Source organism: Myotis nattereri, assembly GCF_964212035.1.
Source record: "Myotis nattereri genome assembly, chromosome: 11".
In the NCBI taxonomy this organism is placed as follows: domain Eukaryota; kingdom Metazoa; phylum Chordata; class Mammalia; order Chiroptera; family Vespertilionidae; genus Myotis; species Myotis nattereri.
In genome coordinates this window covers 44,885,820-44,913,806 of record NC_138086.1, presented here as the reverse complement: position 1 = coordinate 44,913,806, position 27,987 = coordinate 44,885,820, and the positions used below count along the sequence as shown (strand labels likewise).

Below are 27,987 nucleotides of genomic sequence, written 5' to 3'. Positions count from 1 at the left end.
AGTCCGCGCTCAGGGGCGTGGCCAGCGGCAGGCCCCGCCCCGTTCTGTGACGCACCGGGTGGTGCGCGCGGGAGCCGGGAGTAGGGGGTGGCTCCGGGTTTATTAGAAGATCTGGGGGCCCGGGCCGCCTCCCGACGTCCATCTGCCCGCGCCTTTTGCCCCGTAGATTCGGAGGAGCGGCGCCGACTTCTGTCTCCAGCGGCTCCGGACAACCAAAGCGGCGGCGGCGGCCGGGATGGCGTTGCTGGGCTTACTGCAGGCGGGCGGGTCGGTGCTGGGGCAGGCGATGGAGAAGGTGACGGGCGGCCACCTCCTATCCATGCTACTGATCGCCTGCGCCTTCACGCTCAGCCTGGTCTACCTGCTCCGCCTTGCCACCGGCCACCTCGCCCCACTGCCGGCCGGGGCGGTACGTGCACCCCCAGGGGTCCGGGTCGGGGGGTGTGGCGACTCAGGTGGCGGAAGGGCTAGCGGGGGCGGCGACCTGCGCTCGGCTGGGCGTTGGCGGCGGGCCGCAAGGGATCGGGTGCACGGGGCGGCGGGCGCACCGGGAGTCAGGTGCCAAGGGGACCCCGGGGTGGCCGCCAGCCCTGGCCTTGCGGGCCTTGGGGCTGACGGTCCTGACACTGACGGTGGCCACGTGCCTGGCCCTGGCCGGGGTCGTGCTTGCCGCGTTTGCGATCACAGTGGTTCTGTGCTGGTGGCGGTACCGGTAGCCCCAATGGCCGAGTCGGTATTGAAGGCGGAGGCTGTGGCTGGGGCGCTGAGTGCCCTGGTCGCGTGTTTCGGGTCTGATAGGGACCCTGATGGCTATGCTGTTGGCAGCGGTGGCCCTGGTGGCCGTCATCCTGGGGACTGCCCTGGTGTGGCTGTGTGGCTCGGTGTCCTGTGGGCTGTGGCATTGCCCCTGATGGCGACTTAAATCAGTTTTGAAAGACGAGTGTGTGCATTTTGGTAGAATGAGTGACTGGAGTGCTGTGGTGCAGGGACCTTCCTACGATGCTGATAAAAGCATTTTATCTAATTTCGTGGCTTTATCGGCCACTTCTCTATTTGATGAGTGCATCCTTAACCAACCAACAACTAGTAGCTGCCCTGTTCCTGACAATGGAAGGCAAAAACTAGTGACCAAGTCGTTTTAGAAATAATTTTTGTTTGAACTATAACAGGCATGAGGCAGTTAGTATTTTTATTTTTCCTTCACATGGGATTTTTTTAAGAAGTGGTATTTGTCTTTGGAAGGATAAGTGGCGTTAGTTTTATTTTTTTAACTTTACCCGTTTAAAAAATATATTTAATTGATATTTTAGAGAGAGAGGAAGGGAGTGGGATAGAGAGAGAGAAACATAGATGAGAGGGAAACATCATCGATTAGCTGCCTCCTGCACACTCCCCACAGGGGACCAAGCCCACAACCTGAGCATATGCCTTGACCTGGAATCTAATTGAACTGGTGGCCTCTTGGTTCCTGGCTCATTGCTCCCCGCTGAGTTACACCAGCTGTGCTGCAACATGCTTGTAGCTTTAGTATTTAAGATGGTTGTTACTGTTATCCGAAGAGTGAGTTTGGAGTGCGCCTTACTAGTTGAGACCACCAACTCTCTGAGGAGTCTTTTCAGTTGCAAGTTTGATTTCTAGGAGACAATGTTGTAATCTGCAAGTCTCATTTGAGGTCATCTAAAGTACCTTTTATAGTGAACTAGAGGCTCATTGCACTACAGTCGCGCCTGTGCCCTCTTGCAGTCCAGGACCCCTTGGGGGATGTCCGCCTGCTGGCTTAGGTCCACTCCCTGCCTCCAGCCAGCTTCTGGGTGAGCACGCTCCCCCTGTGAAAACCCACTGATCACCAGGGGGCAGCTCCTGCGTTGAGCGTCTGCCCCCTGGTGGTCAGTGAGCGTCATAGTGACTGGTCGTTCTACTGTTTGGTTGATTAGCATATTAGGGTTTTATTATATAGGACTAGAGGCCCGGTGCACAAAAATTTGTGCACTCGGAGGGAGGGAGGTCCCTCAGCCCTGCCTGTGCCCTCTCGCAGTCTGGGACCCCTCGGGAGGTAATGCCCTGCTGGCTTAGGCCTGCTGCCGGGTGGCAGAGGGCAGGCCCAATCCCTAGGTGCAGCCCCTGGTTGGGCTCAGAGCAGGGCCGATTGGGGAGTTGGGGCGCCGCCCCCTGTCATGCACAGAGCAGGGAGGATCGGGAGGTTGTGATTCCACCCTCAGTCACGCTCAGGGTAGGGCCGATTGGGGGGTTGGGGCACCATCCCCTGTCACACTCAAGGCAGGGTTGATGGGGAGGTTGCGGCGCCACCCCCTGTCACGCACAGAGCAGGGCCAATCAGGGGGTTGGGGCATTTCCCCCTGTCACTCACAGAGCAGGGCCCATCAGGGGGGTTGGAACTCTGTACCCTGTCACGCACAGAGCAGGGCCAATCAGGGGGTTGGGGTGCCGCCACTCTCACACTCAGGGCAGGGCCTATGGGGAGGTTCTGGCTCTACCCCGTCACACACAGAGCAGGGCCCGTGGGGGGTGGGGGTACCACACCCTGTCACACACAGAGCCGCAGGGCGATCAGGGGGTTTGGGCGCTGCCCCCTGTCATGCTGATCCCGGTGCCGGGAGGCCTTGTGGCTCCGCTGATCCCGGTGCTGGGAGGCATATTACCCTTTTACTATATAGGGTAGAGGCCTAGTGCATGGGTGGGTGCTGGCTGGTTTGCCCTGAAGGGTGTCCTGGATCAGGATGGGGGTCCCCACTGGGGTGCCTGGCCAGCCTGGGTGAGGGGATGATGGCTGTTTGCAGCTGGTCATACATCCTTCAGGGTGGAGGTCCCCACTGGGGTGCCTGGCCAGCCTGGGTGAGGGGATGATGACTGTTTGCAGCTGGTCACACACCCTTCAGGGTGGGGGTCCCCACTGGGGTGCCTGGCCAGTCTGGGTGAGGAGCTGAGGGCTGTTTTTAGGCTGGGAGTGACTGAAGCTTTCAACCGCTCCTTTTTTTTTTTTTTTTATTCTGGGCCAGCTTTAGCTTTGAGTCTTGGCTCCAGCTCTTAGGCCTCCGCTGCTAAAAGTAGGTTTCTGGCCTTTGCTTACAATGTTGCGATCCTGCTGGCTGAAGCCCGTCAGGTTTCTGGGGTTTTGTTTAGCTTCTTTGTTTGTTACATAGTTGTTTGCAGCTCAGAGGCCTATAGCGGCAGGCAGGGAACATTGGAGTCCTCCGTCACTGAAGCAAGCAAGCCTCATGTTAGTTTCAAGCTGCCTGGCTGCCAGCCGCCATCTTGGCTGACAGTTAATTTGCATATTGCCCTGATTAGCCAATGGGAAGGGTAGCGGTCGTATGCCAATTACCATATTTCTCTTTTATTAGATAGGATGGCCAAGAGTTCCTGCTACAGTGGGTCTACTCTCTCTTTTAGAATCAGTGGATCTAGTTCATTTGCAGTGAGAGAAGCATGAGATGTGTTCTCTTTACTGATAAAATGTCACTTTTTAAACATTTCCTTTATTTCTGTACCTCAAGTTACTATTTGTCTTTTTCTCTATCTTCTTTAGGCAAGATTCTGGGACTAAAATTTTGAGTGGTCATGGGAGTAAGTTGTGAAGACTCTAAGTTTGACTTTTCCAGTGTTCTTTTTTTTTAATTTTTGTTTTCCACTCATGATTAAGAAAGTTGCCTAGAGCCACCAGTAATAGTATTGGATATATTCTGGACAGTGTTCAGCATTTATAATTGCAATGCTTTTGTGTTTGTGTAGTGACATAGCCTACACCATGTGTTGAATTTCTATTCATGTTACTATGGATATTCCTAAGATATTTACACTTTAGCTGTTCTTTATTACTTTTGATGCTTCGTTTTTTGGTAACTTTTTAGTACTAATAGCAAATTTCATTTGTTTGGTTATGAAACTGAACTGGATTTCTCTCTTAAAATGTGGACTGATGCCAAAACTGGTTTGGCTCAGTGGATGGAGCGTCGGCCTGCGGACTGAAAGGTCCCAGGTTCGATTCCGGTCAAGGGCATGTACCTGGGTTGCGGGCATATCCCCAGTGGGAGATGTGCAGGAGGCAGCTGATCGATGTTTCTCTCTCATCAATGTTTCTAACTATCTCTCTCCCTTCCTCTCTATAAAAAATCAATAAAATGCCGAAACCGGTTTGGCTCAGTGGATAGAGCGTCAGCCTGCGGACTGAAGGGTCCCAGGTTCGATTCCGGTCAAGGGCATGTGCCTGGGTTGCGGGCATATCCCCAGTGGTAGATGTGCAGGAGGCGGCTGATCGATGTTTCTCTCTCATCGATGTTTCTAACTCTCTATCTCTCTCCCTTCCTCTCTGTAAAAAATCAATAAAATATATTTAAAAAATAAAAATAAAAAAAATAAAAAATCAATAAAAATATATAAAAAAAAAAATGTGAACTGAAAGTTTTTTGTTTCTCTTGCAGAAAAGTCCACCATACATTTTCTCTCCAATTCCATTCCTTGGGCATGCCATAGCATTTGGGAAAAGTCCAATTGAATTCCTGGAAAATGCATATGAGAAGGTAAGTCTTCCAGATGATTAGAGAAAAAGAAATTAGTGCTTTTGAAACTTTTAAATGGCAGAATGTGGCCAAGCTAGGATTTACATGTGGTTTGATTTCCAAGTCTATACTTTTAGTAGTAGTAGAGTAATAATAATAATAATAAAAATAAAATATTTATATAATTTTTATTATGGCCAAGCCATTCTTATATATTTTTCTCTAATAGATAAAATGTACATATAACACATACATATCACATATGTACATGTATATATACCCTAGTTAGTAAAGTCTAATATATATATTCTCTAACATATTTATGTTAATTTATTTAATCTTGACAACAGTTCTATGAAGTAGGTGCTATTATTCCCATTTTATAGATAAGGGAAGCTGAAGCACGTTGTTGGTGAGATAGTGGTAAAACTACTAAAATTTTGGCATCTTCATATAGCAGGTACTGTAGGAAAGGTCATATCCTTTAGCTACTCTTGTAAATTTGTCTTTAACCAATGGGGAAAAAAAATGTATATTCTCAAAGATACTCATTGTGGAATTGTATATAAGTAAAAAATGGACACATCATCCGTGTGTAATAATGAAAAGAATAGTTAATTACTAACATTATGATATCTGTGTATAAGATAGAAAATATTTTCAATATAAACTGAAAAAAGCAGAATAAAAATTTTTATTTTCCATTTGCAACTGGATGAGCATAATTATAAATTTGGAGAAAGACTGGGGAAGAATTGCATTAAGGTTTATAAATGATTTTATTTTCAACAGTTACTGTTTTATGATTTAAGAAATTAGTGTCTTCATGCTGTGTATCTTTTGGTAACATCAATATGGGTACTTTTTTCTCTTTAGTATGGACCTGTGTTTAGTTTCACAATGGTGGGCAAGACATTTACTTACCTTCTGGGGAGTGATGCTGCTGCACTGCTTTTTAATAGTAAAAATGAAGACCTGAATGCAGAAGATGTCTACAGTCGTCTGACAACACCTGTGTTTGGAAAGGGAGTTGCATATGATGTGCCTAATCCAGTAGGTGACACTGTTATCTTCAAGAAAGATAAATCTGTACTATAGTAGTTATAACTAGTAGTGTAATAGTATATACATTTCAAATGTAGAAACAGTTTATTCCTTGGTTCAAAAACTTGAGAATCATGAGATTTAATAGAAGGAAAGCCATGAATAACTGACAAACAATGGGTGTTTTGTTTTATAGTGGCTGGCATGGGCCAAGCAATTTTAAAGGGTGTCCTATACAAAGACATACAATCAATGATGACTTAGCTTGGGAGTTGATTTGAGAGGGTAACAAGAAAATCCCATTATTTTGTTGGAGGGTCTCCTACCTTCCCACTCCTGCCTGAAATTCTAGCAGGAGGGCTCTTTTGAGCTAGAGATCCTTGACTTTAGAAGTTTATGTGATTTCTTTTCCCCGCTAAAGTCAAATATTAAAGTGCTGCAACTTGATGTAAAACACAAAAGAGATAATTGGCTCAGTTGCTTGTTGTGGTCTCTGACTGTGAATGTATCATACATTACCCAGCACCCTAGCCACTAGTAGTTAAGAGAGTTAACATTAAGTGCTGTTTCTGGGGATGCAGTAGGTGGGGGGATGAATGGCTTTCCGAGGCCAAACACAAGATCCCTAGAAAAACGCTGGTTAGATATATCCATTTTTTTCACACAGCTTATCAGATTCTTAAAATAGAAATATCCTAAAGATTTAAAACTATTAGTTGTTTTAGTGTGAATTTATTAAAACTACATTATATTCTAATTAAACTTCTGAAAGATAGTGTCAGTAGGGCATAGAACTTTTATGTGAAGGAACATAAAAATATCGAAGCACATTGGACCTTTGGGAGGTTGCGTTGATATCTGGGTTGAGTTGGAAGACTAGAAGATAACAGAATAGGAAAAGGGAACCCTAGAGTTAGCTGTGGGAAAAGGGTATATAGGAATGACAGGAGTTGGGATACCTAACTTACCATTTGGCTAGGGCCTGCATAACAGGTCTTCTAGGTTACTTCAGATAGATGCATAAGTGTTCTAAGTTTCTCACATCTAGTGTGACTTAAAAAAAATCCTTTTACTATTTTTATTTTTAATTTTTCAGAAGGTTATTTTCTTGGAGTGTTACAGAGTTATAACGCAAATGGATCTTGTGATAAAACAAAATTGTGCTTTAATGCTGTGTACTTTTAATTTTTTTAAGGTTTTCTTGGAGCAGAAGAAAATGTTAAAAAGTGGCCTTAACATAGCACACTTTAGACAGCATGTTTCTATAATTGAAAATGAAACAAAGGAATATTTTCAAAGTTGGGGAGAAAGTGGAGAAAAAAGTAAGGAAAATACTTTGGTTTTGCATTTGTCCTAATATTTCTACTTTTCTATAAATAGGAATGTAAGAATACGTGTGTGTATATAAAAAACAAACTACAACATAATGTAAAACCACCTTAGATTTCATGGAAAGAACATACTATGATTACCATGGAGTTAAACAGCCTGAGAGGAAGTGATTATTGCTGCTCACTAGCAAAACCTTAAAATGGGTTAATGAACATGTATATCATTCAGTTCATTTATACAAAAATATAAAAATGGTTCATGATTAGATTATTTTTTAAAAATATATTTTATTGATTTTTTACAGAGAGGAAAGGAGAGGGATAGAGAGTTAGGAACATCGATGAGAGAGAAACATCGATCAGCTGCCTCCTGCACAGCCTCTACTGGGGATGTGCCTGCAACCAAGGTACATGCCCTTGACTGGAATGGAACCTAGGACCCTTGAGTCCGCAGGCCGACACTCTATCCACTGAGCCAAACTGGTTAGGGCCATGATTCGATTTTGAAATAAACAATGTAAAACTTTTTTTTTTTTTAAATATATTTTATTGATTTTTTACAGAGAGGAAGGGAGAGAGATAGAGAGTTAGAAACATCGATGAGAGAGAAACATCGATCAGCTGCCTCCTACACATTTCCCACTGGGGATGTGCCCGCAACCCAGGTACATGCCCTTGACCGGAATCGAACCTGGGACCCTTCAGTCCGCAAGCCAACGCTCTATCCACTGAGCCAAACCGGTTTCGGCCAATGTAAAACTTTTGTAAGTTCATTTTAAGATAAATTTTTTTACTCCCAATGTGCAAGTAAAAGTCCAAATGACTTAATTATATATTTAATACCTTATTTATCTATTATTGTATGGGAATGATATATTCTATATAAAAATAAATTTAAGTACATAAGCTTACTTTACCAAAAGTTTGATTTTAGCCTTTTCCAATAAAAATCTTTTAGAATGTATTATATACATCCTTGCATTATATAATGTACTGAATGGTTTGGATATTTCTGGGAACCCAGTCTTTATATTGGGCTGCAGTGTTTCCTCCAGAGACAATTGTCATAGTCATGGCTGGAAGCAACACCTGCCTGTGGGGCAGTAAGACCTCTGTGTAGGTAACCATGTTCTGGGTCTGGTATTCAGTTCTTTATAAAAGGTCCAGGAACTTGATTTAAAAAAAAATAAATAAACCGGAAGTTGATGTGATATATTTCTAACTATACAAGAAGCGGATTTATACAAGAATGCTAGCTTAAATACAAGTGAGACATAATTACAGCACCAAGAACACCAGAATGTTTCCTGAACTTCTCTTTCTTGGAAAATCTAACTGGAAAGCCAGATGATAATTGGAATTTCATGTGGTGAACATGGAATTAAAGAACATGGCATTGATTGGGTAATTTTTATGACTTAAGGGTCATTCAAATAATGCTTGCCTGATGAATCTGTCCTGTGTTGAGCTATATGAATTGATGATTAGTTAAAATTTCTCATATGTAAGTGGTCAAGACTCCAATTTTTAGCTCTGCTCTTCCCACTTTTGACCTGGGAAATAATCCATACTTCAGTTTTAGGACTGCTATTCTTTGGAAGCGCCTCTTTATTGTTGTCATATGCACTAATTAATCTTTTTGCTGCTTTTGTTATACTGTGACCTTGAACTGAGACAGCCATACTCAGTTTTATCTTTTCAAGGTGAAGGGCTCATGAGTGAGGTTTGGAGATATGCCTTTGTGGCATTGATTTTGGCTGTCGGGGCGGGGGGGGGGGGGGGGGCGATGCGGTGCTTTCCATCTTTTGGTTTCTTGCCTCTCTTTGTTTTGCTGGTAAGGTAGTCACAAAGCTGTCTACAAGCTTTTTTGATGGTATGAATAGGACCTTGTTGGTTTTTGAGTTTTTATTCTCACTTTTCCTTCACAATTTTATATCTCTAATAAAACAACATTTCAAAAGCAGTTTTGGTAATATTAATGGGAATGACCTTTTTCTCTCCAGATTTGTTTGAAGCTCTTTCTGAGCTCATAATTTTAACAGCTAGCCATTGTTTACATGGAAAGGAAATCAGAAGTCAACTCAATGAGAAGGTGGCACAGCTGTATGCAGATTTGGATGGAGGTTTTAGCCATGCAGCCTGGCTGTTGCCAGGTTGGCTCCCTTTGCCTAGTTTCAGGTATGGATAAAGAAACACCTGGGGGGATTTAACTTTGTATAATTACTGAAGTGTTAACAAAGATAAACATTAAACAAATTGAAGTACAAATTGGCAGTTACAAAATAGTCACAGGATATACAGTACAGCATAGGGAATATAGTCAATAATCTATATATATAAAAGCCTAAGCGACCAGCCATTAACTATGATGCACACTGACCACCAGGGGCCAGACACTCAATGCAGTAGCAAAAACAACAGGCATGGATACATGGAACAGACTGATGAATCTCAGAGGGAGGGGAGAGGGTGGGAAAAGGTTAACCAAAGATTTTATATGCATATGCATACTAGAGGCCCTTGGCCTGGCCTGTGGGGAGTAAAAATCCCCTTGGCCTGCCCTGTGGGGATTGGGCCGAAACTGTCTCTCTCACATCCCCTGAGTAGTCCCAGATTGCGAGAGGGTGCAGGCCAGGCCGAGGGACCCCACTGGTGCACGAATCCTTGCACTGGGTCTCTAGTCTATATATATAAAAGCCGAAGTGACCGAATGTCCAGTCGACTTGTCACTATGACACGCACTGACCACCAGGGGCAGCTCCTGTGTTGAGCATCTGCCCCTGGTGGTCAGTGCGTGTCATAGTGACTGGTTGACCGGTTGTTCCGGTCATTCCGCCGTTCAGTTGCTGGGCTTTTATGTATAGGATAACATGATTTTTGCTCTGAGTGACCCTAGAAATTCCTAAAACTATATGATTTTTGTGATGTCTTTTTTCTCCTTGTTTCTGAGTTTTATCAGATATTTTAGAGTCATTAAAGCTAAAGTTTCTTTAAGCTAGGTCCTGGTTATTTTCAAAAGGAATTTGCCAGAAAGTATTGCTTTATTGTTTGAAGTTATTTTCATCTTTGAATTACAGACGCAGAGACAGAGCTCATCGAGAGATCAAGAGTATTTTTTATAAGGCAATCCAGAAACGCAGACAGTCAGAAGAAAAAATTGATGACATTCTCCAAACTTTATTAGATTCTACTTACAAGTAAGAGCTGTTTAGATCATATATTAAGCTGAAGCAGGAGATTACACATTAAAACATAGTTAAATAATATGTCTCCATGATGCTGCCTGACTGATATGGCCCAGTGGTTGAGCGTCAACCTATGAACCAGGAGGTCACAGCACATGCCTGAGTTGTGGGGTTTCGGTCCCCAGTGGGGGCCATGCAGGAGGCAGCCAACCCATGATTCTCTCTCATCATTGATGTTTCTCTCTCTCTCTCCCCATCCCTTCCTCTGAAATCAGTAAAAAAATACATTTTTAAAAAAGTCATGATGCTACAAAATTAGTAACTATGACCTTTGTAGTTTTTTGGTTTTTTTTTTAACACATTGTATGCGGGAAATGTATTTATACGTTCTACCAGTGTAGTAGAGCGCGGGACATGTATTAATACGTTTTTTATAGACTAGCGGTAGAATGCGGGTAACGCATAAATACGTAAACTACAGTTATCATAATTTTACTGAACGTTGCCATTTGCGCAAAAAATTAGCAAAAATGACCTGCGCCACCTGTTAGCGCACGATAAAAACTACCCGCAAACAATGTGTTAAGTATATTTGTGTTGATTTCAGAGAGGAAGGGAGACGGAGATAGAGATAGGAATGTCAATGATGGGAGAGAATCATGGATCAGTTGCCTCCTGCACACCCTCTACCGGGGACTGAGCCTGCAACCTGGGCATGTGCCCTTGACCGTAATTGAACCCAGGACCCTTCAGTCTGCAGGCCGATGCTCTTATCCACTGAGCCAAACCGGCTGGGGCTGACATTTGTAGTTTATGGATGAGACATAAATTACTGGGATCCCATGCCTTATTGGCATCCCAGAGATTACGCATGGTGAAAAGTTTGGTAGGAAATTGCAATTAAGTGTTCGTAATCAAAATCATATTTTCTATTGGTCTTTCTCTTTTCACTAATAGATAAAATTCTGACTTCTGATGCACAAATACAAGAAACCATTATACCTGACAAATTTTTTCATTATAACTCTTTTTTTAAAGGTTGAGGTGTGAAATGTGTCTGCCAGAATGTTATATTTGTGTGTGTGGTTCATTCTGTAGGGATGGGCATCCTTTGACGGATGACGAAGTAGCAGGCATGCTCATTGGACTGCTCTTGGCAGGACAGCACACATCCTCAACTACTAGTGCCTGGATGGGCTTCTTTTTGGCCAGAGACAAGACACTTCAAGAAAAATGTTATTTAGAACAGAAAGCAGTCTGTGGAGAAAATCTGCCTCCTTTAACTTATGACCAGGTTTGTTGGATCGTTGTTTTTATTGCTGCCTTATTTGAATATTGGTGGCTAACTTTTAAAGGGGACAATTTAAGTAACAAAAGCAAAAATAAACATGGTACATTAAACTAAAAAGATTTTGCACAGTTAAGGAAACATCAATAAAACAAAAAGACAACCTACTGAATGGCCGAAGATACTTGAGGTGATACATTCAATAAAGGGTTAATAACCTAAATTTTTGAAATAACATCCTAAGTAATTGGTATAGCCATTTTGAAAAACAGTATGGAGATTCCTTAAAAATTTAAAAGTAGAACTGTCATAGGACTCAGCAATATTACTTCTAAGTATTTATCAGAAGAAAACAAAAACACTAATTCGAAAAGATATGAGCACCTCTATTTTCACTGTAGCATTATTTATAGTAGCCAGCATATGGAAGCAACTTAGGTGTCTATCAATAGATAAATGGCTAAAGAAGATGTAGCATGTACATACAATGGAATAATACTCAGCAAAAAAAAAAAAAAATAAAGAATGAAATATTGCCATTTGTGACAAGAGGGTATTTGATGAACCGAGAGGGTATTGTGCTAAGTGAAATAAGCCAGAGAAAGACAAATACCATATGATTTCACTTATATGTAGAATCTACAAAAACAAATGAATTAACAACTAAAAAACCAGACCCATAGATACAGAGAGCAAGTGATGGTTATCAAAGAAGATGGGGTGGGGATAGATGAAAAGAATTTTTTAAAAATAGAATATAAAAAATAAAGGGGACAATTTGAGAGTTTCTGTGTACTATAGATTAATTTGCTTACTGTCTTTTGTTTTTTGAAAATTTCCCAGAAATGTCCTAATGTTAGATTTGGTTTGCTAATATTTTGTTGAGGATTTTTGCATCTGTGTTTATATGGGATATTGATCTGTAGTTTTAATATGATGTCTTTGATAGATTTGCTATCAGTAATACACATCTCATAGAATGAGTTTGGAAATGTTCTGTTATTTTTTGAAGAGTTTATGAAGGGTTGGTGGTAATTCTTTCTTACATGTCTAATAGATTTCACCAGAGAAGCCCTGTATGTGCTTTTCTTTGTTGTAAGTTTTTTGATTACTTATTCAATCTCTTTGTTTCAGGTTTATTCATATGTCCTGTTTCTTTTTGAATCAGTTTTGGTAGTTTGTGTCTTTCTAGGAATACATCCATTTTATCTAGATCACCTAATCTGATGGCATACAATTGTTATAGTATTCTCTTATAATTCTTGTAAGGTCTCCTCTTTCATTTCTGATTTATGTATAATGCTTAATTTATATATAATTCACATACTATAAAATCTATTCATTTAAAGTATATAATTTACTTGTTTTTAAAGTATACTCATAGTTGTAAAATCACAATTTTAGAATATTTACATCACTTCCAAAAGAAAGCCAGTACACGTTAGCAGTTACTCTCCATTTTCCCTGTGCCCTTGAAATAACCCAGAAAAAAATAATTTTAACTTAAACTTAACTAAATAAAATAAATTTTAATTTATAAAATAATATTTAAGTTAAAATACTGTTGAAGTATGTTAAATATTTGTAAAATTCAGGAAATGCCTTTTCTTTTCAGCTTAAGGATCTAAATTTACTTGATCGCTGTATAAAAGAAACGTTAAGACTTCGACCTCCTATAATGACTATGATGAGAATGGCCAAAACTCCTCAGGTGAGGCTCTTGGTTAGATATCCCCTTATATGTCTTCAATTTTTAATTTACCAAAGAGATGATTTCCAGAAAGAGAATTTTTTAAATTAAAAAAGTAGAATAATAATCACTTCTAGCCAGTTTTCAAGTTTATATATTCTAAATACATAAATATTTTCATATAATTGCAGAGTTAGTCTGTTCCCTGCATTTTTAATTATTTGGGTGGTTTTTTTTAATGGAAATATATTTTTATCTTATTTTTAAAATAACATTTTATAATTCTAACTATATGAAAGTCTAAAAATCATATTATGGAAAGACTCCTTGAAATCCCACCCCTCCCTCTGAGGCATTATGACCTTTTTGTGTATATACTTGTAGTCCAATTTTGGATCATTTGGAAATCATCTTGAGTTAAAATAATTTTCTGCTGGCCTATCATCCTGCTAGTTTTTAAATCTGATGTATATTAATGCTGTATTGCACAATGACCTGATTTTTTTGTAGAATATTTTTATCTATTTGGTTGTTTTAAATATATTTTATTGATTTTTCCACAGAGAGGAGAGGAGAGGGATAGAGTTAGAAACATCGATGAGAGAGAAACATTGATCAGCTGCCTCCTGCACGCCCCCTACTGGGGATGCCCGCAACCAAGGTACATGCCCCTGACTGGAATCGAACCTGGGACCCTTGAGTCCGCAGGCCGACGCTCTATCCACTGAGCCAAACCGGTTAGGGCTAGAATATTTTTAAATTATCTAATGAGTCAGTTGGGGAAAAGGAGACATGTAATACTTTAAACAATAAAATAAATAAATAAATAAATAATCTAATGAAATATTTTGCTTTCATTTGTAGGTTGTGGCAGGGTATACCATTCCTCCAGGACATCAGGTGTGTGTTTCTCCCACTGTCAATCAAAGACTTAAAGACTCATGGAGTGAACGTCTGCATTTTAATCCTGATCGCTACTTACAGGACAATCCAGCATCAGGAGAGAAATTTGCCTATGTGCCATTTGGAGCTGGTAAGATGATTATATTTTACATTTGAAATGTTTGTTCTGATAACAGGTTGTCAGAAGTTACCAGAACAAAAATAACCCATGTGAATTTTATTTACAAGTATCTTTCCCTTTCCTAATAGGGATATTTTTGCAAATGTGTGGGGATTTTTTCCCATACCAATTCTCTGCGGATACTATCTGAGTTCCTATAATTCAGTTCAGTTCTGACATTCTCTACCTGGGGTTGGTTAGTACAGGCCCCATTGGTTAAAGGCTAGGTTCCACAAGACTGCTCCCTTTCCCCCCACTTCAGCTACAATTAATTGCAAGTCCAGTTGTCACCTGACTAACTGGTTCCAACCCATAATTTGTTGGAAGGGCTCACAGAACCCAGAAAACAGTTTACTTACTAGAGTAACTAGACCAAAGATACAACGCAGGAACAGCCTGATTGAAGAGATGCATAGAGCAAGGTATGGGAGAAGGGGCACAGAGCTTCCATGCCCTCTGGGTATGCCACCTCCCAGCACCTCCAGGTGTTCACCAACCTGGAAACTCTCTGAACACCCTTGTATTTTTTTTTTTTTTAACACCCTTGTATTTTAAGGATTTTTATTGAGGCTTCATCACAAAGGCATACTTGATTAAAATCATTTGTCATTTAGAATTAATGCAACCTCCAGCCTCTCCCTCCTGGAAGTCAGGGGGTGGGACTGAAAGTTACAATTCTTTTATCATTTGGCTGGTTCCCCTGGCAGTCAGCCTCCATCCTAAAGGGCTTTCCAAAAGTCACCTCATTAACACACTCAGGTGTGGCTGTAAGGGGCCTCCCTCCCTCCCCCTCCCCCCAGCCCCACCTCCTGGTTGAACTCCCAGACAACTCCTGGTCCAGGGGACAACTTGCATACTACACTTTTATTATATAGGATAGGATTATAGTATCACAGTTTCTGTACCTGTAGTATTGAAGTCAGATTTGAAGTCAGTTTAGTCCTCCAACTTGTTTTTTTCCAGGATGGCTTTGGGTATCCTAGGTCCCTTTGTATTTTCATATGCATTTTAGAATCAGCTTATCAGTTCTTATGAGTATATGACCTTTCATATTTTGATTTCAGTATGTGTTGCTATTTTGGGTTTATTAAAAGCCTTTTTCTTCCACTGGCATTTGTAAAGGCATATAAAGTTTTGTTTGGAATGTTTATATTGACTTTTAACTAGGGTTCTCTTGGGAGAGGAGCTAAGAATATTCTAGTATGTTGCCAAACTAGATTAGCATCATATATTTCAAACCATCATATATTTAACCTAGATAGATGTTAAGTTTCAAAAAAGGTGATTGGAAAAGCCATATAATTAATTACGCTAGTGCTGTTTCCCCTAAAATAGATGTTGAAAATCTCCTGAGATTTTTATTAACTATTTATATTCTTTTTATTTTATTATTTTAATTCTCACCTGAGGATATGTGTGTTTTTTAATTGACTTTAGAGAGAGAGAGGGAGAGGTAAAGAGACTGAAAGAGAGAAACATTGATGTGAGGAAGAAACATTGATTGGCTGCCTCCTAAAGCTGCCCCTGCTGGGAAATCAAATTCACTTGTGATGAAGCCTCAACAAGTACGTGTGCTTTGACTGGGAATCAAACCTTTGACCCTTCGGTGCATGGGAGGATGCTCCAACCGATTGAGCCACACTGGCCAGGGCTATATTCTTATTTTATGTGAAAAGAATGTCATCTTTTTATTATATCTGTATATCTGCCCTTCACCTAAACTGTAGTTAAACAGATTTCATCACTCCAGGTTAAAAGAAGCGAGAAAGAAGTCAACTGATTCTTAACGAAAAATTTTTTTTACAGGGCGTCATCGTTGTATTGGGGAGAATTTTGCTTATGTGCAAATCAAGACAATTTGGTCCACTATGCTTCGTTTATATGAATTTGATCTCATTGATGGATATTTTCCCACTGTGAATTATACAACCATGATTCACACCCCCGAAAACCCAATTATCCGATACAAACGAAGATCAAAATGAAAAATGCTGCAAGGAATACCTGAAACATCACTGTAAACAGCAAAAGCATTTGAAGAGAATGAAGTTGATGAAACAACTTACTCTCTTTTGAGTGTGTTACTTTAAAAGACAGCCAACTTAACGGTTTTTATATTTTAACTGAATGGTTCCATAAAATTTAATGGCATTTCAGGCATTTCTTAATACTTTTATGATGGATATTTCTTACATATGCTTTATTTAAGGAAATCAAGCTACTTAGTAAAAAGTTGTTTAGGGGACCTTGGTTATTGGCAGATTCTAAATAACACAATTTCCAGGTATTTATTTTAAGAGCATACCTAGCTCTTGGTAAGTTAAGTTCAGGATATTCAAATCTTGGACTAGATCTGCAAGTATAAAAGCCAAATGAGATACTTGGAAGCCTTAGGTTATTTATTCATTTCCTGTGTAATGTTTGGGTGTGTGAGGATAGGTAAGTAGGGGATAAACTCACATTTAAAGCCTTGGATGAAAAAGAATCCTATTGTTTTGGTATGATGAAAATTAGCAGTGATGGAGCTTTGTTGTAGAAAAAGATGTCTTTAGGAAGTACTGTCTTTTAGGAAATTGAGGGAGATGTATGGTATTTACGTTTCCTAAAAAAGAATATAATTATTCTAAAGACTGCTTGCATTAACTTGATCTAATTACTAAATATTTCATTTACTTGATAAATTTGTATCTGGTTCTACATGGTCACACATCTGTGTGAAAATCCAAAATAAAGTCCCTAAGGGATAATTTTTGTTCTCTTTGGCTCAAGGTGGTTCCTGGCTTCCTCTCCAGAATCTACTTGGGGATGTTTCTGTTACTCGTTCTGTTTATTAAAACTTAATTTAGGTCAGTAAGGTGTGTTTTTTGTTTTTTGTTTTTGTTTTTAATACAAAATCTGAGATCAGGGAACTCTGGCTTTAAGATAAGGATAACATGAAGCTGGGTCCTTGAGAGTAGGATCATTGGCCATATTACGTGAAGGCTGTGTTCAAGAATCAACTCAAATTCTAACTGGGGGCCTATAATTTGGCCACATTACTGTTTTTTAAATAAGGACAAAATATTTCACCCTATAAGTTCTGTTTGAGAGGCTGGAGGACTCATATAAACTCTATCTCTGCTGTTAGTTTTCCACATTTAAAATGATCTTTGAGAAAAATATAGTATAGTCTATATTCACGAACTGTAAAGCATGTGTGTTTTGGTGAGTAGAATTCAGGAATCTACAAACTTGGATGGAAAAAAAAATTACATCCTTATTTGTACTGTATTCAAATTTAGGCAACAAACCACATTAGTAATAGCAGTACCCATGACTGTGAACAGAAGTCACAGTTATTTTCATATCACATTATAGTGGTTGTAGATCTTAAAGTTCTTTTACTCTCGTCACTACTTTGAAATTATGGTAGTTGTTAGATCTGCTAGATCTTAGTCTTTAAACTTACATGTTATATCACACATTTAAAAAGATTTGACTACTATATAATTGGTTTCCTTTATAGTTTACTTTAGACTCTAGTAAATTAGTTTTTAATCATACTATGTGTTGGTAAGCATTAACAAGTCGATGGCAGAGGCCTAATGTTGTAGAGGGCTGATGGTCAGTGGAAGGGAACAGAATGATCAGAGCACTTGTCCATCTCCTCCTTTCTCAGAGCAAAACAGCCTTGAATGGCAAACTATGAAAGGTTTTACCCACAATCCTTACCTTCAGATATCTGCTTTAGAATACAGTTGTTGTTCCTATAACTTTGATCAGAACCCAGTTGCTAATTGGAAACATTTAGGTACTGTGAAATCTTCAAGAATGTAGAATTTGTTTCCATAGCTTTTTTGTGTTGGTATAAATCCTAGAATACCCAATGGTAAAACAAAAATCTGGTTATAAGCATCAAATAGTACTTATTCTTGCTGTTTTAGTGAGTTGCTATGTTATCAGGGAGGACTCTTAATTAAGAAAACATTTTTATATCTCTGAGAGATTCCCGTTATGGATTTGGCTTAGCAGAAACACACTTTCATTCTATTTGTGGTGAATAAAGTTTAAGATTATTTGAGTTAAATGAGAGCTGCATCATCTCAGCGGCCATGGCTTTGTGAGGGCACACCTTTGACCACAAGTAACAATAAAGTTAATAGAGCAAATAATAGAGAAAAATACCAATATAGCTTTTAAAATATCCTATATAATAAAAGCCTAATATGCAAAATTGTACGCCTGCCATGTTCTGCGCTGACCACCAGGGGGCAGCGCAGAACATGGTGGGCTTACGCGACATGGTGCTGGCAGCAGGCGGCAGTGGAGGCACTGCTGGTCCTGATAGGCCCTGATAAGAGCGGGACTGCAGCGGGATGGTGGAAGCAGGTGAGCGGGCAGCACCAGGCCAAGGCAGGTGTGAGTGGGGCCCATTTGCCCTGCTGATGGCCCAGCAGATGGCGACCGGCGGCGGCGGCGGCGGTGGGGGGCAGGGCTGCCATCCGGCTCCCAGGAGCTGAGGGAGCCCGATGACTCAGGGAAAGGGGGGTGCGCAGGGGCTTGGGGGCCCAGAGGTCAGCTGGGACCTGCCTTTCCACGTCAGACACTCGTGCTTCGATTTTCGACCACCAGCTAGGCCTAGGCACTGCACCCGTACATGAATTTTGTGCACCAGGCCTCTAGTATATATAGATGTAAAGTTGAAAAAAAGGCACATGGAAAATTATTCCTCAATAGAGGGAGAGAAAAATCCCAATGGTATCTATAAGATTAGGACAACTTTCTGAATCTCCAAGTCCTACATATTTCTAGTAAGTAATGAGGTGATATGCACTGCTGCAGACTGAATGTTTGTCTCCCCAAATTCATGTTGAAACAATCTCCAATTTATTGGTATTCAGAAGTGGGGATTTGTGGGGTGACTGTATCATGGGGGATCTCTCATGGACAGCTATATTGGTATTTAAAAAAGCTATATTGGTATTTTCCTCTATTTATTTGCTCTTTTTTTATAAAAGATGGCAGTCTATGAACGAGGAAGCAGGCCTCACCAGTCACTATATCTGTTAGTACCTTGATCTTTGAATTCCCAGACTCCAGAACTGTGAAAAACAAATTTCTGTTGTTTATAAGGCACCCAGTCTAGGGCATTTTACCAGAGCAGCTGGAATGGACTAAGACATGCACCAAGAACTATGGCTTAGTTAAAAATGAAGAGGGTTCAAATACAGTGTGGTTAAAATGGTGAAGTCATTTTTATTTCAGTACTTGACAAAATACCCCATAAAATTCAAAACTTCTACCATTATACAAAAATAGGTCTCTACAAGTGATATCTGTCATCATCACCAGTAGCAAATATATTAGGCAGAAACAAGTAACTTCAGTAGCCTTATAAGAAAAGTGCAGGACACCTCAAGCTACACATTCAGCAGTGTCATAATATGCAAAAGTTTAATCTTTTCACCCATTTGATAAATACACCAGGTTTATAATTTAACCATTTAAATTAGCATTCCACAAATACACATGTAATTGAACGATTATTGTGCATGAGTACATACACAATGCTTATATGTACAAATTCCAGTTTGTTTTCATGTACTGGCTGGGATTTGTATACAATCATAAGCTGTGTCCATGTTGGTCCCATTGAATATCCGCAATACAAAAGCACAAAAGAACCATTGGTTTACAAAAGGGAATTTGCTTAAAATCACTTTGAGTCATGATGTTTCAAAGGATTATCTTCTCATGCCACCATGAAAATGAGTGGAACCTAGAAGAGAAAACCAGAATATGCAAATGATTTCAAATTAGATTGCTACCTGTACCATACTAAATAGTTTATGAAGGGCAGATTACTATTATCCTCCATTTAAAAATAATACTTTTGGAGAACCAAGATGGCGGCATAGGTTAACGCCGGAGTTTGCTGCTTTGAACAACTACTTCAAAAGTGAAACTAAAAGATGGAACGGACATCACCCAAAACCACTGGAACGCTGGCTGAATGGAAGTCCTACAACTAGGAGGAAAGAGAAACTCATACGGACACTCAGAGGAGGCGCAGTGCTGAAGTCAAATTCTGAGGTGCGGAGTGCGCTCGCGGAGCGGGCTGGCGGCGGAGGGCGTGGTTGGCGTTTTCAATCGGGAGGGAGTCGCAGACTCTGAGCTCCAGATCCGGGCGAGTCTTTAGGGACCCAGACTCAAACGGGAGAAGCGGGACTGCCTGGCTTCGGTCAGAGCGAGTGCAGCTTTCTCTCCGAGCTTTGCAGCGGTGCTGGGACTCAGAGAGGCAGAGCCCCTGGGGACAGGACTGAGAGCCGCCATAACTGCTCTCTCGGGCCCACCCTGTTGATCCTGTGCGACCCGCCCCGCCCAAGCCCTGCACAGAGGCATTTGCCGGATAGCCTCAGGCAAACGCCAGATTAGCACCTCCCTAGAGGACAGAAGTTCTCTCACTGCTGACACAGCTGATTCTCATAGCCACTTGGCCTGGAGGTCAAACCCTCCCTGGAATTAGCTACAACAATCAAGATTTAACTATAAGACCACGAACAAAGACCACTAGGGGGTGCACCAAGGAAGCATAACAAAATGCAGAGACAAAGAAACAGGACAAAATTGTCAATGGAAGATATAGAGTTCAGAACCACACTTTTAAGGTCTCTCAAGAACTGTTTAGAAGCCGCCGATAAACTTAATGAGATCTACAAGAAAACTAATGAGACCCTCGATGTTATATTGGGGAACCAACTAGAAATTAAGCATACACTGACTGAAATAAAGAATATTATACAGACTCCCGACAGCAGAACAGAGGAGCGCAAGAATCAAGTCAATGATTTGAAATGCGAGGAAGCAAAAAACACCCAACCGGAAAAGCAAAATGAAAAAAGAATCCAAAAATGCGAGGATAGTGTAAGGAGCCTCTGGGACAGCTTTAGGCATACCAACATCAGAATTATAGGGGTGCCAGAAGATGAGAGAGAGCAAGATATTGAAAACCTATTTGAAGAAATAATGACAGAAAACTTCCCTCACCTGGTGAAAGAAATGGACTTACAGGTCCAAGAAGCGCGGAGAACCCCAAACAAAAGGAATCCAAAGAGGACCACACCAAGACACATCGTAATTAAAATGCCAAGAGCAAAAGATAAAGAGAGAATCTTAAAAACAGCAAGAGAAAGAAACTCAGTTACCTACAAGGGAATACCCATACGACTGTCAGCTGATTTCTCAACAGAAACTTTGCAGGCCAGAAGGGAGTGGCAAGAAATATTCAAAGTGATGAATGCCAAGAACCTACAACCAAGATTACTTTATCCAGCAAAGCTATCATTCAGAATTGAAGGTCAGATAAAGAACTTCACAGATAAGGAAAAGCTAAAGGAGTTCACCACCACCAAACCAGGATTATATGAAATGCTGAAAGGTATCCTTTAAGAAGAGGAAGAGGAAGGAAAAGGTAAAGATACAAATTATGAACAACAAATATGCATCTATCAACAAGTGAATCTAAGAATCAAGTGAAAAAATAATCCGATGAACAGAATGAACTGGTGATTATAATAGAATCAGGGACATAGAAAGGGAATGGACTGACTATTCTTGGGGGGGAAAGGGGTGTGGGAGATGCGGGAAGAGACTGGACAAAAATCGTGCACCTATGGATGAGGACAGTGGGTGGGGAGTGAGGGCGGAGGGTGGGGCGGGAACTGGGAGGAGGGGAGTTATGGGGGGAAAAAAGAGGAACAAATGTAATAATCTGAACAATAAAGATTTAATTAAAAAAATAAAATAAAATAAAAATAATACTTTTTATAGTCCTAAAAAGTTCTTCATACTTGAAGAGATTTTGACTATATATTTAAAAGTCACTGTGGCAGGCTCTGTATCAAGATCTGACTAAAGTTAAGGTCCTCTTTAAAGTGCCCTGAAGGTTGAATGTTCTATACCTCCCACCTCTTGAGAAATCTTCGGGACTTCAAAATCTGCATTTTGTGACCTGAAGAGCATTATGCTAAATGAAATAAGCCAGATAGAGAAAGGCAAGTATCACATGATCTCACTTAGATGTGGAATCTAATGAAAATAACTGATGAACAAAATAGGTTCAGAGGTACGGATGCATGGAACAGAATAAGAGATCTCAGTGAGGGGGTTCGGTTACTGTACTGTACTACACTATCTCCCAACAATTTTTCATAATGTCCATAGACTATCAATTTTAGTACTTTTCCCCAGGCATAAGGAGAATAACAGATCTCAGTGATGGGGCTGGGACAGGAAGAGATTAGCCAAAGAATACTTAATGTTTAACCTATGGACACAGACAATAACATAGGGAATGCCGGGGGTGGGGCAGGGGGTTTGGTGGAGGGGGTCAAAAAGGGAGAAAATAGGAGACATCTATAATACTGTGAACAATAAAATAAAAGCAAACAAAAGAAACCTGTTTCCACCTCATTTTCACCAAGTGGACAGTAAATAAATACACTCGTGACCAAAAAAATCTGAGTCTTGTGAAATTTGGATGCTCAATGCAAAGCACAAACCAAACCACAGTCTAGCTAGGACAATACAAGTTTCTTGCGTTAGGTGATTTTTATAGGAAAAGATAAACTATTAACTTAAAATAACCTTTTAGTCCTATCTAGTTTGTGGGAATAGTATATTAAAAAAAAATAAAATATAAAAGTTGACTTAAAGCATATTAAATTAAAATGATTCAAAATCTTTGAATCAGGAGTGAAGGGTGACAGGAAAAAGGGTTTCCCACAATGAACAGGGAAATTACTAAGTATGACATTTTTGTGTTTTTGAGCAGAGAGAAATAAAAGGTCATTTTTACAGTCTTTTTAATGGGCTATGTTTTACGCAAACATAAAAGCACAAGATCCTCCTATGAATAATGGCTGCATTAAATGCTTCAAGTCCTTGTTTGCTCCTCTCATCTTCCCACCCAGAGAGAGAGAAACATTGATGTGAGAGACACATCAATAGGTTGTCGTCCCCCCCCCGCCCCCCCGGCAGTCACCCCAACCAGGACCAGGGATAGAACCTGCAATGCAGGCAGTGCCCTTGACTAGGAATGGAACCCAGGACCCTTCAATGTGTGGGCTGACACTCTAACTACTGAGTATACTGGCCAGTGCGGTGCTGCCAATTTATGGCTAAGCTGAGAGTACCTGACTGTACAGTTCCAAGGCGCCTTTGCAGGGCCTCCAGCCGAGTGATATAATCTGTCAGGGCTCTGTCAGGGTCATAATTCTGAAGCTGAGAACATGCTAAGGAAGCAGGATTTAAATCAGCTGGAGGGCCTGGGTACCTATGGGATCCAAAATATAAACATGAGTCCAAATTATCCAGAAACAAGGTAAGTAACTTCCCCACCAGCCTCCACCCTCTCTCAAAAGGCAGACCACTTGTACATGGCCTGATCTGTATCTCCCACACTTCTGAGTTTGAGCTGTAAAGTGAAAAAAAACGCCTCAATAAACGCAAATCAGCAACTATGAAGTCATCACAATAATGTCCAGTATACTGCCTGCCACATAGGTCCTCAATAAATGCTGTATATTATCTAACTGCATCTTGTCATGCAGACTGGAGAGGTTTTGTCATAGTGTCTACAGACTATCAATTTTAGTCAATACATTTCCCAATGCCTAACCCACAGCATTTTCTAAACAACACTTGATCAAATGTTTCTTATACCCTTGGAAACCAGTTACAAACCTAAAAGCTATTTTTGATTCTGAGCCTTTGATTATGCAAATCACATATTCCTGAAGATACATTTAGCTTTTTCAATGCAAAGAAGTCAAAGCCCTAACACTTCCCTTTATTAGTATTAGTATATTTAACTATTCTAGGCAAGTTTTATCAAATTCTTACCTATTTTGAAATGGAAGAGGAGACCTAGGGTAGTCCAGATCTGCTCTTGAGCGGTATGTAGTATGTCTCGGCTCTCCGTACAGCTCCAGTCCACCAGGAGAATGATAAAACAGGTCAGTCTTTTCAGCACCTAAAGTAATCCCAGACATACCTTGTTCAAAAGAAACGTCAAGCTCTTGAACAATTTCTACAAAACAGATGAAGACTCAGAAGATTACTATACTGTACTACATTGTCTCCTATAGTTATTTTCAATTGTTCTTGTAGGAGAGAAACAGTAGTAGAAATGTTACTTTGTTTACCTTTCAATACGAGCAATTCTGCTAATCTAGAACTATAGCTCAAAGAAAATAAATGATTTAATTGAAATGTTTTCTTTTTAAAAAACTTAGTTAGAGTGAGGTGAAGGGTGCCTGAGTGTGTATGGTTTAGGGCAGTGGTTGGCAAACTCATTAGTCAACAGAGCCAAATATCAACAGTACAATGACTGAAATTTCTTTTGAGAGCCAAATTTTTTAAACTTAAACTATATAGGTAGGTACATTGTTATTAACTTAATTAGGGTACTCCTAAGGCTTAGGAAGAGCCACACTCAAGGGGCCAAAAAGCTGCATGTGGCTCGCGAGCCGCAGTTTGCCGACCACGGGTTTAGGGGAAAAGAGGTTGTGGGTAAAAAAATACTAATGTAGCCAAGCCATTCCTGTGACTTTATTAGAAAAAGCTAGAAATCAAGATTTACTTACAACACAGAACTCATTATTATACAAATTTCAGCTGTTTCAATTTAAGCTTAGATTCATATTTTAAAAACACTTTACTTAGGATACTAAATATATTTCCTCTTTTTCTGGTGCTCAGCTACTGGGAGAAAATGTACAGGTGGCTTGCAGTGGTTCTTAACCTGTGGGTCACGACCCTTTCACAGGGGTCGCCTAAGACCATCGGAAAACACATACATAATTAACATATTGTTTTTGTGATTAATCACTATGCTTTAATTATGTTCAATTTGTAACAATGAAATTGGGGGTCCCCACAACATGAGGAACTGTATTAAAGGGTCGTAGCAGCCGAAACCGGTTTGGCTCAGTGGATAGAGCATCGGTCTGCGGACTGAAGGGTCCCGGGTTCGATTCCGGTCAAGGGCATGTACCTGGGTTGCGGGCATATCCCCAGTGGGAGATGTGCAGGAGGCAGCTGATCGATGTTTCTCTCTCATCGATGTTTCTAACTCTCTGTCTCTCTCCCTTCCTCTCTGTAAAAAATCAATAAAATATATTTAAAAAAATAAAATAAAGGGTCGTAGCATTAGGAAGGTTGAGAACCACTGCATAGCAATACATAGCAAAGTCCTATTGTGTGTCTGTAACTCTGTGTATGCCTCTCCTTATGCCTGAAATGTTGAAGCCCTAATGTTTGTTTCCCTTTCTAGGTGTAGAGAGAAGTAACTTCAACTATCAATCATTACTATATAACCTATCGGTAAACTCAGAAACCTGTTTGAATATTGCTAAATTGTAAGAACTTCACACCATAACTTGTCCATATGGCTGAGAAGAGCAATCCGATCTTGATCCAGAGCCTTAAATGCAGTGGTAAGGAGCGTGGGTTCTGGAGCCAAACTGTCAGGGTTCGATGTTGGCTACTGGGTAACCTGGGGCAAATGACCAATGCTCTTCATGCCCCAGTTTTTCATCTGTGAGGTGATAATAGTAACTGCACCCACATCACAGGACAGGGAGAACACACGGTAAAAGCAGGGCCTTGTGCAGACTAAGTACTCCACAAAAATCAGCTATTACTATTCTTTAAAATAGCAAGGTCCCCAGCTCTGTGAGTTATAAGGGCTCTCTCGGTCTTTGAACAACATTATTTGGAAGGTATTACACACGAAGTAATTTTAGACAATCATAAACAGGAGAAAAAAAATTCTATTTTGACTTCACCTGGATTCAGTCCATCCCTGTTAATATTGATGGAACCAGAACTTGTGACTCGATGCCACCGTCGAACCAAAAATTTCATTCTAGAAAAGAGCCCAGAAAAAATTTCACAGCCTATTTATAATGTAGAGTATAAGTATACACTTCACACAAAAATCAAGTCATACATTTAAATATGAATGCAGAACAAATTTCAAGATCACATGGCTGCCTAATCTAAAATGAAGCAAATGCCCCCTGGGTCTGTGGCAAAATTAACTGGAGCAGAAGGACAGGGCTTCCTCAGAGGCACCAAAGGTCTCTGGCGAGGCCAACAGAAGGACTGGCTTTAGGGGTCAATGGGGCACAGAGATGGAGAGCAAAAGTTGAAAAGAGAAAAGTGGATGGGCAAAGAAAGGGCGAGAAGTAATAAAAAGAGGAGAAGAGAATGGAGACTGAAGGGCAGACGGAACAGACCCTTAAACTGGCAGTGAGAGTGAGCTGAGCTGGGATAGCCGAGCCGGAGGCCTTACTCAGCGATGAGAGGAGATTCTGCCTTCCCAGGATCAGGGTGGCAGTGTCAAGAACCAGCTGCAGCAAGTTGCTGCCTGCTTCGTCCTGGCTCGACCAGCTTTCTTTTTTTTTTTCTTTTTTTATTGCTTAAAGTATTACAAAGGGTATTACATCTGTGTCCTTTTTTCCCCCCCCCGCCCTTGACAATCCCCTGGCCTCCCCTACCCCCCAGTGTCTTATGTCCATTGGTTATGCTTATATGCATGCATACAAGTCCTTCGGTTGACCTCTTACCCCCCTCCCTCCTGCCCCCCAACCCTCCCCGGCCTTCCCGCTGCAGTTTGACAATCTGTTTGAGGCAGCTCTGCCTCTGTTTGACCAGCTTTCTGAAGCACCAGTTCTGATTTCATAATTCCAATCAGTTTCAAGGCTCAGCTTTAGGAGGGTCAAAAGACAATGAACATATCAACAAGTGAATCTGAAAAACAAGTGAGTAATCTGATGAACAGAATGAACTGGTGATTATAATAGAATCAGGGGCATAGGAAGGGAGTGGACTGGCTATTCTTGGGGGAGAAAGGGGTGAGGGGGATGCGGGAAGAGACTGGACAAAAATCGTGCACCTGTGGATGAGGACAGTGGATGGGGAGTGAGGGAGGAGGGTTGGGTGGGAACTGGGTGGAGGGGAGTTATGGGGGGGGAAAAAGAGGAACAAATGTAATTATCTGAACAATAAAGATTTAATTAAAAAAAAAAAGACAATGAACATGTAAGAGGAAAAGGAAAAAAGGGAGGTAGAATGAAGTCCTTCAGTAGCAAGTGGTTTTCAAGGAGACTTCCCAAATTCTAATAAAAATTAATGGTTAACTCCTGAGACCTCTCAGCGTCTTCTAACTTATGAGCACATTGGTCTTTCTCAATAGGAAGTGAGCTGCCTCTGGGGATGTAGGCAGGGATTATGACTTTTCATCAGTGCCTCTCCCAGCACTTAACTCTGTACAAGGTGCACAAAGTGATGAAGGGGAGAACTGGAACCACATGTCTACAATGTGGAGCAGCAGAGGCAGGGAGAATCCAGACCATCAATAAGGTAAAATGTGAGCTCTCTTTAGAGAACCGACATGGATGAGACTTGGGAGTCCTGGCTGGTTGTCCCAGCTCTATTACTATTGGCTTTGCAACCTCTCCCTGCCTCAGTTTCCTCATCTGTGAAAGGACATTCTGGGCTATGTGATCTCAGACAGCTTCTAGTTAAAAAATTCCAAGTCATACATATGTAATACCTTAATCAATAAAGAAAAAAAAAGTTCTAAGTCATATTTTTCAAAAAAAGAAATAGGTAAAAAACAAAACAAAATGGGGGTGGGGTGGGGGTGGGCAAAACCACTGAAGATGCATCAGATGTGACCGGATAGGAACACTTGGAAAAACAAATTCCTTCTGGACTGTCTGGCTCCTACAGAAATAAAAGGGCCTGGGTATACACCACTCAGGTCAGCGGACTGCAGTAGGCCAGGTCCTAACTCCACTACAACCAGACACAGAACAAGTA

At 40.8% G+C, this 27,987-nt stretch overlaps 2 protein-coding genes across 2 annotated transcripts in view; one reads left to right on the top strand and one right to left on the bottom strand.

The window, feature by feature from the left end:
- Window positions 1-46: 46 nt before the first annotated feature.
- CYP51A1 (cytochrome P450 family 51 subfamily A member 1) lies at window positions 47-16,874 on the top strand. The gene is made up of 10 exons (XM_081102337.1): window positions 47-409; window positions 4,440-4,538; window positions 5,394-5,570; window positions 6,757-6,883; window positions 8,896-9,070; window positions 9,970-10,089; window positions 11,176-11,371; window positions 12,981-13,076; window positions 13,920-14,088; window positions 15,925-16,874. Exons 1-10 carry the CDS (start codon window positions 236-238, stop codon window positions 16,101-16,103), a joined length of 1,512 nt encoding a protein of 503 aa, XP_080958463.1. The 5' UTR covers window positions 47-235; the 3' UTR covers window positions 16,104-16,874.
- Window positions 16,875-19,333: 2,459 nt separating this feature from the next.
- The window catches only part of AKAP9 (A-kinase anchoring protein 9), a 127,438-nt gene continuing 118,784 nt past the window's right edge, over window positions 19,334-27,987 (bottom strand). Inside the window, exons 44-47 of the mRNA XM_081102336.1 lie at window positions 25,947-26,026; window positions 24,001-24,130; window positions 23,292-23,431; window positions 19,334-19,876 (exon numbers count right to left, since the gene is read on the bottom strand). Coding sequence (XP_080958462.1) covers window positions 19,842-19,876; window positions 23,292-23,431; window positions 24,001-24,130; window positions 25,947-26,026 — 385 coding nt within the window. The 3' untranslated portion in view covers window positions 19,334-19,841. The remainder of the gene's footprint in view (window positions 19,877-23,291; window positions 23,432-24,000; window positions 24,131-25,946; window positions 26,027-27,987) is intronic.

What these genes read in the sequence shown, in the direction of transcription:
- CYP51A1 (XM_081102337.1), top strand. Translation starts at nt 236, where the DNA reads ATGGCGTTGCTGGGCTTACTGCAGGCGGGCGGGTCGGTGCTGGGGCAG. An exon ending in TGGAAAATGCATATGAGAAG is followed by an intron (nt 4,539 to 5,393) that starts GTAAGTCTTCCA and finishes TTTTCTCTTTAG; the next exon opens with TATGGACCTGTGTTTAGTTT. An exon ending in GAATGGCCAAAACTCCTCAG is followed by an intron (nt 13,077 to 13,919) that starts GTGAGGCTCTTG and finishes TTTCATTTGTAG; the next exon opens with GTTGTGGCAGGGTATACCAT.